General features: G+C 41.9%; 1 protein-coding gene across 6 annotated transcripts in view; it reads right to left on the bottom strand.

Annotated features, from left to right (window-relative positions):
• The window catches only part of astn1 (astrotactin 1), a 418,066-nt gene that overhangs the window by 276,225 nt on the left and 128,383 nt on the right, over positions 1-13,458 (bottom strand). For all 6 annotated transcript variants that reach the window (XM_074650205.1, XM_074650206.1, XM_074650209.1 and 3 more), the window contains one exon: positions 1,151-1,235. In XM_074650205.1, the coding sequence (XP_074506306.1) occupies positions 1,151-1,235 (85 nt within the window). The remainder of the gene's footprint in view (positions 1-1,150; positions 1,236-13,458) is intronic.

The following is a 13,458-nucleotide window of genomic DNA, read 5'->3' as shown; positions in this document are numbered from 1 at the left end:
CGTAGGTTACCAAAGTAAGCTAATCAATAAGGTCATGACTAATGTGAACGCTAGCACTAGCTGAGTCAAAGTTAGCTGTGCTGAATTTGGAAAGAACTGAAAGGCTTAGTTTGGATTTATGGAAGTGGGGTTGTATGAATACTCCCGTGTTCTGTGAGGTAAAATTACTGTTTTTGTGAATGGAGTCTGGTGGCTTTGAAGAGAGCGATATAACAGCTTCAGTTCCCCGTCGGAAAGGACCGTCTGTCAGCGAGGTAAAGCAGCTGTGGACGGAAAACATTATAACCACCTACAAATAACCAATATCAGTTAAAGTGTACGCTATATTTAGAATATTTTCACCGCTTTACCTCGTCATCAGACAGCCCTTTCTATTCAAAGCCACAAGACCAAACTACATTCACAAAAACAGTAATTTGAGTTTTGAGTTGTCGGTCTACAGCTGCATCGATCGGTTAGTTTGTTTGTGTTATTGTGGGACTTTCAGATTTGAACTAACGTGGCGTCCACACAGCAGGACATTGCTTAGTTTCTGTTCCGTTACTCGGGTCTGCTTCTCCAAACTGGGAGCACGTTGACCGCCATCTAAGTTACTGTATGTAACGTTGTACACTGACTATAAGGATGTATATATACTGTACATGTAGCAGCGTCATCATGCAAAAACCTGCGTCAGGTCACAAGGGAAAAAAAGGTTTTATAAGGGCTTGGGAAAATAGCATTTTGAATAAATAAGGAACAGCATTAGAAAGCTACAGTATTATATAAAAACCAAAAAAAAAATAAAAAAATATGGACCCACCCTTTAAGTGATAGATATTGTACTCCCATCGAACCCTTTTAATTTATTTTATAATTAAGCAAATAGTTTGCTGAGCACTGTCTACAGTAGATAACACCATGTTTTATGTGTACAACTAATCAGTTGTGTATTAGTCTGTGTAGTTTGGTGCTCCTGCACTTCTGTCCGATTCAGAATATTAATTGCCGTTGGCGACATCACAGTTCTCCTTGATTTATCTGTCCAACCGAATGAAAGGCCATGTTTGATGCGTAGGAGGATTCCCTTGTTGTAAATGATTTTCCCACCATTTCCTCCACCTGATAATGAGCAATCATAAACCATCATGAGGTGATTACCATAACTTACCCCTGATTGGGCCCCCACTCGCTGCGGATGCAGAGGTGCTTGTGGACCGGGTCCTTCATGTAGCCGTCGAGGCAAAGGCATTCTCCTGCAAACAGAAAAGGCAGGGATTCAATCATGTGTTCATTAAAGTCAAGCCTTTTTTTTAATTCAATGGAGAATTCCCTTTGCTCCTCTGCTTTCATTTTTACTCCATGAGAGCTTTCTCAAAGATTATCCTCTTCAGACAGTTAGAGAACTCTTAATCATCTCTTATTTTTAATGATGTAGTTATTTTTTTTTCCCAGATATTTCAGCCATTATTTTGTCCAAATTTCTCAGTTTTATAGCTCACAAAGTTGTCCAGCAGGAGTGCTTTAGAAGGAGCGGCTCTAAAAAATGTTAATTAATGGCCAATGGCAACTAATGAAAGTGACGGTGCTCCCCGCGGTGCATCGTGCCACTGGATGGTTTCCTGACAGGTTTTACACACAATGTGTGAAACACTGGCTCACTGTCACACTGTTATGACATGGAAACTTTACTTTATGACTGCATTGAAAATTGATGGTCCTCATTCTGCATGAGAAGTTTTCTGACCCTAAAGCACAATTAACCTGAAAATAACTTTATAAAAAGAAGGACCTATGTTGCATTTTCCAGCATGAGGCTGTTTGTTCTTTGCAAACAAAGAAAAAGGAAAGACACACAGCACTGTGAATTGAGGCAAAAATAACCACTCCGAATAAAAATGGTTTAACTTCTGTGCAAATTTGCAGTTATCCTGAGATGTGTGACTCCATGAATGAACAGAGACTGAAGCAGGGGGAGTGAGTCTGGGTTTTCTGGCAAGTTCGGTAATCAGTCTGTCTGAGCTGTCGCACACAGAGCTGCTGCTAGTTTTCTTGTTGCTTGTGGCCACACAGCATATCCTGAAAAAATTCACTTTGTTTTGTGTCTAAAAACAGTTTTTTTTTCTTATCTTGGAATGAGAAACAACACCGGTGCTCTGACTTTGGAAAAAAGCAGCAGTTCTCCATTCCACACTGGTATTTATAGCTGATATTGAGAAATTGACTGGATATAAGAAGTTGACGTAGTCACCGTGACGTCACCCGTTGGTTTGTGGACTGCTGTTTTGAAGTGACAGGAGAGGGTGGCGCCGAATAAGACATTTTTAGGCGATCAAAAAGGTTATAATTAACTTTGAATGAACTGAAAACACACTGTGAGAGGGTTAAAACGGACAACACCCAGACCGGACAACGCGTTGTAGCAACCTGTCAATCACAAGGTAGCCACGCCCTAAATCATCCCCTGCTTTATGGTCTATTTGAGTTTAAATGGCACCATTATTTACTAAATGAACATCATGCTGTATTGAAGAAGACTTGAAACTAGCGATTGAGACCATAAACTCAAGTTTACAATGTTTACTGAGGTAATAAATCAAGTGAGAAGAAGGCTCATTTTCTCATAGACTTCTTTTTGCAACCAGAGGAGTCGCCCCCTGCTGGCTGTTAGAAATAATGCATGTTTAAGGCACTTCAGCATTGGCTTCACTTCTCAGAACCCGGAGTTGACCACTGTATTGGGATCATTTTTTAAGCCACACAAAAAATTGTCACTTTTTTGCCGCGTAATATTCATGTTCTGTGTGAAAGTATTCATGACAATTACAACAATTTATAAATATACTGATGTGCAAATTAATCGCAAGAAAAAGAACGCCCCCCGGTGGCCTTAAATCCCAAAAGTCCCAATGATTGTGTTTCACAACACACACAAATCTCATCTCTAACTATATGTCCACTTTGTAATGTGTTGCCCATCCAATTTGCTTCCTCTTTACAGTTCATAAACCACAGTGGAAAAACAAAAACAACTTTGGGTTTCTTGGTAACTTTTTGCTTCCTAGAGCTTTATTGCACAATGAAAAAGACCGCCAGACATCCTAAAAGTAAATACTGAAATTAACTTTGAATCCTCACTTCAAATGTCTAGATTTAGTAGACTCAGTTTTTTACAGTTATCTGACTGGTCCCACTGACTGACTGTCATCCCCCTACCTAAACGGGAAGAGATTAGATCAGTGATTAGTCTAATGAATAGACACTTGGCACTGTCAGTATTTACTAAAGCAAAGCTTGTCTGGGACTGCGATTTCCCAAAATCCACTTAGCGCTCAGGCCCAAGGCAACATTTTGGGGCGATTGCTAATCGGATCACACGCAACACTGCTCAACTGTAACTGCCTGCAAATGGAGGTGCTGTGATCATCTAAAGTCTGGGTTCAGCACCCCTAGTGGGATCGTTTGATATGCAGATGGGGTGAATATTTATAAGATTGATCTCCTGATATCTGTTTGATAAACAAAGAAAAAAAAAAAATCCAACACCTCACCAATGGGACCAGAACATCTGAGTGGTGAAGGGATGTGGACCGGGTGCATGCTCTGCGTTGGCATCCTTCTGAAGAGTGAAGCCTTTTAAGCGAAGAACAGTGAAGCATCAGCTTTTTGTTCCGCTGTCAGCTCCCAGGAGAAATGTCGGCCTTGACTTTGCTCAATGTGAGTGATGGCGCTTCACCTTTGGTTCGGAGGGTTACTCAGGGGTAACATGGACAACATGCTCTGCTCATGCTCAATAGGAGGCAAGTGAAGGGCACAGGCCCTGGGCTTACACACCACTGTTAATGGAAAAGGTCAACCGTCAGTACCTGACAGGCTGAAGGAAATCATATTCGCTGATTTTCCCTTCTCAGGCTACTTGAATATAAAAAGAAATGACTAAGGCGGTTTGTGATTTTTCCGAGGCTGTTCATAACGACAGCACATTTATATTCAAGAAAACATCTGAGTGCTTTTGAGTTGAGTTAGTTCTAAGACTGGGTTGATTTAAGCTAAAGACTTGAGGAGAATAAGAGACTAAAAAAAAGGCAACACAACCATTTAGTTAGGGATAGGAAATCGTGGTTGACGTTAACCTCATTGACAAAAATGACTCATGTAACTGACGATACCGACAAATCAGGTGACTAACGACTGACGTGACATGTCAACTTTACTTTAAGTTTCACACACATCTACACACGTATTTCTGCTCTGCGTCATCAACGCGTCATCAGTAACACTGCTGTAATGGAAAATGACATTGTATGTAATGATGTCTCTTTATGCAACAGTGGAAAGTTACTGTCTGTGTGCTCTTCGTCTCATGTAGTGGGAAAGTACTGAGTGTTGACTTTTACTGGGACACTGTTTGAGTAAAACAACTCCTTATCTGTGCAAAACAACTCCTTTTCTCACAGTCCCTGTTGTAGATTTCTATATAGTCACATTGTAATAATCTCCTGCAGAGCACTCTTCTGCAGACTTTGTGCGACTCTGTATAACCAGTGCCTCTTCTTGCAAGAATAAAATACAACAAAGACATTTCATCTGTTTGGGATCTTGATTTCAACGTTCATTAGGACTCATCTTGGAATACTGAAAGAATTTCCATAATGCTCAGGCTAATCGGAATCCTTAAAAAAATTCCTGAAGCCGGATCATGATCCCGATCGTCACCAAAATCTAAAGGATTGTTCATTGTGCTACACTCCAAACATTTCCATTCAAATCCATAGCGAACTTTTGGAGTAATCCTGCTAACAGACAGACAAACAAACCAACGCAGGTGAAAACATGACCTCCTTCAAAGCCTTTGGCCTTGGCAAAGGTAATAAAGAAGGAAATACACTTTTCACTCCTGTAACTCTCTTTCTGAAACCTTTTCATCTCCCTGGCTGCACTGATTTGTTAATAAAAGTGTAAATTGTACTGAAACTGACTAAAAACTTTTAATCCAACATTATCAGGGACCAATTGTTTATTTATGTTATAATAAAGAAGTTATTTATGAAAATAAAAATCTAGATTTTTGTCTTAAAACCATTGTGATGTCTGATGAATGTTGCGGTTTACAGGGCGAAAGGTCAAAAGCCGGCACGGGCCTTGTGTGTCACGGGCCACAGTCCCTGTAAACACTGAGAGTGTTTACTGTTGTCACGGATGGATTTATATTATAGTAAATGGAAAGCCCGGTGCGTTTCATACCGGTGCTAAAGGATGCCTTGTGCGGCGGTATCGAAAGCCGACGGCCGTGACAAAGCATCTGTATGTGGCGCCCTGGGAATGAGAACTTGGTGATAACACCCCGACTACGGAAGAGTACCTCATACAACCCCACTTGAAAACCATCCCTTTAATCAATAGTTAAGTTCCTTACTTCTTAGTAATGAGGTCGAGCTCAGAGGGCTCATCATGTCGTACTGTTGCTTAGCTACGCTACAAATGCTCTGCCCTCCCAACCTTACGCAATTATGTATTTAAAATGCACGGTCCTGTTTCCAGACACATCGCCTGAATGATGTGCTGTAGCAACTGAAAAACCGCCTCCTCATCGCTCTGAACATAATTCCTACTTTGCTGCTTTGTTAAATGTGCAGTGACGGCGCTGAAAATTCTGACACTAGAAAGGCAATTTTACATGTTGAATGACAGTCAGGAAAAAACAGAAAGCAATGCCGGAGCGAGCAACGAGATGACAGGAGCTGTAGCATTTCATTTACATTCGCCGCGTAGCTGCTGAACAACGCTAAACGCCTCGTCTCACTTTAATTGCCGTTCCGACGCGCTCTAAGGTCACGGCACTCAGCTCAAACTTGTTTTACACTTGCAAGGTGTTACATTCCCCTAATTGCTAAATATGCAGGCGCCGGGCCAGTTTCTGAGCTCCACACTTTATTTTCATCACCCAGCTGTTTGTCACCTTTTCAAACATACAGAAACTGAAGTGTAGTTAGGGCGGCCAGACTGAGCAAAATGTACAGATTGCCCTTAAACAGTCTGGATGTGTTGTGTGTGTGAGCAGCATACGGCTGCACTGGGAAGTATGTTTCTCTTCGTGCACGCTCGTGTCTCTTCAAAATTATTCAGCTCATCAGGCAGATATTCACACGCTGATCCATTATGCAGTCACATTAATCAAGCCGGTATGTTAGGATGTGGGAACATGCGTCTCCAGAGGCACGACGTGTCCTTTTGTGTCTCACACGTTCTAGAGAGAGAAAGAAGGTGGTGAAACCAGACCGTAAAAAAAAAACATAAGCCCCCAAAGCGTCCAGGTTTAGGGCTCCGCGGGAAGGGAAGCACCACAAGTTAAAACATCCGCTGTCTCGTTTAATGTCTTGCAGGAGCGGCAACAGATATTGTTGCGCCGCATTTCGGTTTTCATCAGCACCTCCTACAGCAGCAACGAGGATTGGATTCAAGCTATCTATAGCACCTTTGCAATCTCCCTGCAGCCCACACACACTTCCACTGTCACACTGACAAACACACACACACACACGTATGCAGAGCGGTTTCATTACGAATGCATCGCATGAAAAATACAATACAATTACCGAAGCCTCGCTGCCAGTCCTGCTGGTCCATACATCATTTTTAAGGAGTGGGCATAGTGTGGATTTTTGGGTGTGTGGGTGAGTCTCGGAAATTATTCCAAGAAAGGCAGCCATGAGACACACTGGCCTAGCTTTTTTGATTCATTTAAAGGTCTCAGAACTCACTCTGTGTCGCCCAGGGGAGAGTTAGGCTGCTGAATAATGGATGCAAAACAAGGAAGGCGCTTCCTCCTCTTTAAATGTGATATTTCTTCCTGTGCTCTAAGATTTGAGTGACGCACTGGCTTTAGGTAAGACTAAAATGATTCATTCCGGACACTATTTTTCTTGTCTCCATTAAGGTTGTACAAACAAAGATGAATACATTATCTGAGGGTGACCGGAGGAGAATGGGTGAAGTTCAGAATGGGAGAGTTTGGGGGGGTGGGCGTGGCCTCCAGTACATCAGTGTAAACGAACAGTAACAGTCAAAACACGTGAAAGTCAAAACTGTCATCTGTCATTAGCAAAAACACAATGACTGTGTTATATGTAACAGTGTATACATCCTTATTATTATACTTTTTGTCTGGATGTTCACCAGGTCCCGGGACACCGCTCCATGTCAGTGAGTTGTTTATCAATTTGCAGCAGTACTGTACATGGCTAAAAGAAAAAATCACAACAGCTATAACATATAGGCTATGGACATAACATTGTCCATCTGTGGGCAACACCAAACTAATGTTTCGATCAGTATTTAATGTTTTATTAGGCTGTAACTAATCAAAACTCGGGTTCAGTCTAATTTTTGGGACAAACTGGATCAACACGTTCTCACTCCCAACTCGTCAAATACCATCGCTTGATCAGTGGCCATGAGCTTCAGACCATGACACTCTAGGTACCCCTCTACAGTAGCATCAGATTTGGATGTTGCAAGGACTTTGTGTCAGTTTCCGCTCTTCACATACATAATAGTGTCTTTTCAAAATAAATTCCTGTGTTCACAGGAAACGTACAGTTTCTGTTCATTACATGCATACAGTCTCTTTCCAAAATAAACTTCCACGTTCAATGGACATTTATAGTTTCCACTCGTTACATGCATACAGTCTCTTTTCAAAATAAACTTCCAACGTTGGTTTACTTGGTTTTTAGGTTCACTTGAGCAACAATACTACTTGGTTAGATTTAGGCAACCAAAGTACTTGGTTAGGCTTAGGATAAGATTGGGGTTTTGGTTAAAATAAGATAGTTTGTTACATAAGATAACTAGTTACGTAACAAAACTGGGGTAAAATAAGTCAACGCTGACTTTTTGGTTCACACAGGGCACGAACAGCGGCCTCCTGGTTGAAAGTTCTGTGTTCATTGACCCATCCAACCCGTCCTAAGCGAAATTTCTCGCTCTTTATACTACCTCAGTTGTTCTGTCTAATAATTACACGGATGGGTTTATATTAGAGTTAGTTGAAAGCCCGGTGCATCTCATACAGATGCTAAAACGTGTCTTGGTATCAGACGCCGAGGGGCACTGATCAAGAGGCGATATTTGACAAGTTGGAAGTGAGAACGGAGAGGACATTGAATGAACGCTCTAAACAGATATGAGCAACTAATAATCATAATATTTGAGTGCTAATATCAGTTCAGAAATAACAGAGAAAAGACTCTCCTTGTAACCTCAGGCTGATTATTTTTAAGGAAACAACGCGATCGCTGATACTCATTTGAGGCTTATCTGATGAGAAGAAAATGAAGGCATTTTTTTCATAAAGAAACTCATCTAAAGTTTTGTTGTTGCTTAGCCTTTCTCATGCACTGTACAGCTCGTCTTCTTCTTCTTCTTCAAGCCAGGTCTATTTTTATATGTGAGAAGCCTGTTTTGTTGGCGAGGCAGAAGTCTACTGTCAACGCCTCCACGGGGACAGAGAACGTGTCATATTTAGCGCCTTACTTTAAAAAACATTTCCTGATCAAAACATTTATACCTTTAGAACTTATGGATGACAGGAGATCATTGAAATTTCTGTTTTAATATCTTCTTAATGATTAGAAACACAAACTAAAGTCACTTGAACAATAATAAAAGGAGTTTGGGAATCATTACACCGCTTGCCTTAAAAATACATGACATCTATGGAGTGAGATTTACTTGCAGAAATAAAGACTTTTAAATGTTAAAACAACAAGATGTGTTATATTATTCTGTTTCACAGACTTTCTTCATAGTGAGTTTTTGGAGTCGGAGAAGATCAAAAAGTAATCACTGGGAGCGAGTGATAAAGAGCTTGTTAAACAATACAACGCTCTACAATTCTGTTTCATCAGCGCACTGTTCTCATCATTTGGACTGTCAATGTGGTGTGTAGCTTGAATAAAACAGTATTTACATTAGCTAATTGTGTGTGTGTGTGTGTGTGTGTGTATCAGAGCAGGCTGGTTCAAAGAGAGATATTTTTGAGAGGCAAGAGGGAGATCAAAACATAAAAAAAGAGTAATTGGTTGAAATAAACCATTACCAAATCTCATTATCATTTATATAATATTTTTACTCTCTTCTTAAATGCTTCAAACAGTTAAACAAATTTGATCCTAAGATCCCTGATCAATACTATAAGTGCAATATCCATCAGGGTACTTTACATCATTGCTTGTGGGAATGTGAGGAGCTTCAACGATTTTGGACTTCTGTGATACAATATATCTGACAAATGACCTCTTCTCCAATAACTTTAAGACCTAAGCTGTATATATTAAGCGTTTATCCAGACAATTGCTCTCTTACTCATAGAGAAAAAAAAAAGTATTGACATTTGTCTACTACAAGCCAGGCGTTCAATTCATGGATGTATAAAGAGAGCTGGCTACAGCGTTGGAGGCGGGGCGCCGTTCATTCCTATGGAAGTTGCTGAGTGGAGCATGAAGCCTAAATGACTCGACGTCTGAGTGGAAAAGTACCCAGATCTTGGGCAACATGCGCAGTAGCGTCCGCTCGGTCACATGACTCGGTCACGGGGTCCCAACGTCACGTCGTCGTCACGGCTTGCGCTCCAGCCTCGGTCTGAGTCTCATTCACATGAACGGAGGAAGAGAAATAACTCTGGATTTGGCTGTTTGTGCGTTTTACAACTTTAAACCTAATGTTTAAATAAGGGCTATTAGAGTGTTCATAAGTTCATTCACCTCAAAAAAATTATCCGCTGAGTTACAGACGTCTCTTTCCCAATGTAAGATTATGGGAAAAAGTATTTTTGGGCCCACTGGCATCACGTGACGGACACGGAAGTTGCAGTTCCGCCGTTTGGCCACTATGAAGGTTGGGATCGACGACCGGCGCTCTGTGTTTGAAAATTGTTGGTTGGCCCTCCCTTAGCCACTGGTTGAAAAACGTAACTTCCGGTTTCCCTTTGTGAATGACGAATACAGACTACCGCCACTTGCTGGTGTGGAGAGTTATTTCAACTCATGCAGGCGCAGAACGGGTGCTACCTGGGTGTCAGCTGCAGTCTTTGCAGTGTGTTCAACATTTTAGCCAAGACAAAGGCGACGTGAGGCGACGCAACAGTCAGCCTTCATAGTCATGGGACTACTTGAGTTTTTTCCCAGCACGTATCATCTATCAGCCAGAGGTTGCCGGTCAAGCCATTACAGCCAAGTCACTGTTTTCAAACCCCAGCTGCATGTTACATCAGTCTCTCCATTAGGTATTCAGCTGACAGCCTCTGCAAGCAAATTTGTGCAGTTGCAAAGATATAAATTGTAAGCAGTTGTGAGTCACGTGAGTCCAATAAAGATTAAATGCAAAAGTACAAAAATATTGTGCTAAGATGGATTTACTTTTCACTTTCAGGTCACAAAGAAAAATGTATAATACGTAGCATCAATCAAAAGTTATTGACACGCTGCTCTTCCTCGACATGCCTCCAGTATAATCCATCAGTCACTTCAGGCACGCCATCAAGCTTACAGTACATCTATCCCTACCTCCAAGCCATCGCTCATCCACCCAGAGTGTAATGGTGCTTCACCACACGTTCTTGTTGCTCAACAAAACAAAGTAGCCTATATGCAGAGTGGAATAGATTTTTGATATATTCTATATTTTCAGATGTCTGATTGTCACACAAACAATGAAAAAAACAACCAAAACATGCTTTTGTGAACATCTGACGACAGATTCAAGGCAGAAAACTGCTGGTATTTTGCTGGTGGTAATGTTATTAATGTTATAAGTTAGTATCAAGTCTGACATCGGGGAAATAGTGGAGGTATAGTTAAGGTTAGGCATTGACCTCGAATGGTTAAGGTTAGTATAGGTCAGCCCTGAAGCCCCGCCCCCGCTGCTAAACAGAACGTTGTTCGCTTTTTTATTCAAAAGTTTCTTAATATTGAATGTGAAACATGTCCAAATTGCACCAAATCAGACACCGCACGTTCCCAGCAACACACCTACCAAATGTGAAGTGGATCGGATGAGCGGTTCTCGAGATATGCGGAGGACACACAGACAGATTCCTCGATTTATAGTTAGATTTAGCTGTGATAATCCACCAGACATAGTGGAGCGGATAGTGGAAAAATCATGCAAATAGTGATACAAGCACCAAATTTGGCATGATGATTCCCGAGGGGTCACTTAGCAAATATAAACGATCGGCCACTTGAAAATCCAAGACGGCGGCCATTTTTCAAGATGGCCGCCAAATTGACCTGCCGTTAATGGTTTCTCTCATAGAAATTCATCTACTTGGTCAATTTGAGTGATCTTGGTGTCAAATTATGTGTTTTCTAGCATGCTGGATCTTATTTTGATAGTTTTAACAATTTTTAACTTCAATATGGCGGCCATTTTTCAAGATGGCTGTCAAATTTACTCGCGGAGAATGTTTTTCTTAAAGAAATGCATGTACTTGGTCAACTTGAATGATTGTGATGTAGAATTATATGTTTTCTGGTATGCTATCTAAACTAATAAGTTTTACAGCTTTAACATCCTCCAATAAGTGTTTTTCTACTTTTTGGCTGTCCGGTGAGTCTTTGCTTTGTGGTGTTTGCATGGCTCAATTGGCTTGTAGGCCTACTGTTGTAGATATCAATAGCTGCTGTTGCCATAGGTGTAGGGGCTTAGTGGTAGAGGTAGCACCTTTGTTTCAGAAGTCAGACTCATTCTCCAGGATGGACTACTGGCACTGGTTCACACTACTTGCCCAACTCTCACCTGTGGCTCCATGAAGTTGCTAGTGCACGGCAATGACCACACCCCGGGACACCATGTTGGCTCACGGGCTGAACTAGGTGAGGGTAGCACACAGAGAGTCTCTCTGTGATGGAGTATGTCTAGCTCCAAATTTCAAAGTGCATAGAGTCAACGAACCAGCCATCTTTATCCATGAGGTTCCCACACCAACATATCTATCAGTTGCCTCTTTCTGGTCTTGGCAAACACAGACAGGCCAACATATATAGCAAAAGGTGTCTTCCTGTCCTTGGAGTGCCTGTGGACCTGCGATCCTTCCCTGTATTTGGCAAAACAGCTCTACTGTAACAGTTGCAAGGTCAGATTTTGATGCGCCATTCTGCAGTTGTGACTTGATATCAGCCCCATGTTCAATCATACATACAAACTGAAGCAGGGATGGTGTGACGGTATCTTCAAGGTACCCATCATGAGACGTGCTGTTGAATTCTGATTTATGCAGGTGGACTGCTTCTCCATATTTGCTTCCTTCTTCTGGGCCAGGTCTTCTTTCTTCTGCAGCTGTTGGGCATTCAGATAGGCTCGTTCTCGTTTGTACAGAGCAGCCAAGCAAGCAGGATGACATCTCCAGCACTCAGATTGGGAAGGAGCTTTCCATCACTGAAGGATTTTGCACATTCATTTGGTCTTTCATTCAGTTTCATGGTCATTGCTTATCTTAAGTTGCCCCCTTCTTCCTCGCACAGAAAGCATTTGGGGGATAGAGTATCTCTGACCCTCCGTGGTATTTTGTAACAGCTGCTCTCATCTGTAACAGTTGAAGGGGTTGATCTCTTTTCAGCTCTTTGTAACTTGGTGTTATTTTTCATCAAGGTTTCCTCTATCCCACTACCGTCGTCTAGTCTTGCTGGGTCACGCTTGACTGGTAGCTGACTGACTGCATGGAATCTGGGAATTTTCCTCGCCAAGAGGCTGTACCCATCACCTAGTCTTTTGTTGGGATTTATATGTGGAGAAGTAAGGCCCTCATTCTTGTCCATTTGACAAAGGCAACACTTGGCCCAGTCAGTGTGCCAACATTTTTCAGTTGATTTTTGGTTTAAAGCCATTGTAATGTTTAGGGTCGAAGGTTTATCCTTTTAACACCCTGTATCACGGGCACTTTCTTGTATGGGATACAGCTAGGCTCATGCATTATTTTACGCAATCTGTACACTATCTGGATAACTGAAACCCCATTATCCTTGGCTCGGCTCTCCCCGGCTTGCACATCCTGTCGATTCAGGTGTGGCTGCTTAAAACTGATCAGGGGTTGGTAGTAAGCAGCATTTGGGACACTAAGTATAATGCTGAATCCTACTTAGCTGATGTTAAACCCCATTCTGAGTTACACAGCAGCGATTGTCACCAGTGTGCCCTGGTAATGCCCAACAATCACTCCTTTACAGTTCTCTGCTGTTGTGACAATTCTGGCAGTTGGGTTGGAACCTTATGGATAAAGATGGCTGGTTCGTTGACTCTATGCACTTTGACATTTGGAGCTAGACATACTCCATCACAGAGAGACTCTCTGTGTGCTACCCTCACCTAGTTCAGCCCGTGAGCCAACATGGTGTCCCGGGGTGTGGTCATTGCCGTGCACTAGCAACTTCATGGAGCCACAGGTGAGAGTTGGGCAAGTAGTGAGGACCAGTGCCAGTA

The sequence above is a fragment of the Sebastes fasciatus genome, chromosome 11, assembly GCF_043250625.1.
Source record: "Sebastes fasciatus isolate fSebFas1 chromosome 11, fSebFas1.pri, whole genome shotgun sequence".
NCBI lineage: Eukaryota > Metazoa > Chordata > Actinopteri > Perciformes > Sebastidae > Sebastes > Sebastes fasciatus.
Note: the sequence above shows the minus strand (reverse complement) of the source record. Positions and strands in the feature narration are given on the sequence as shown.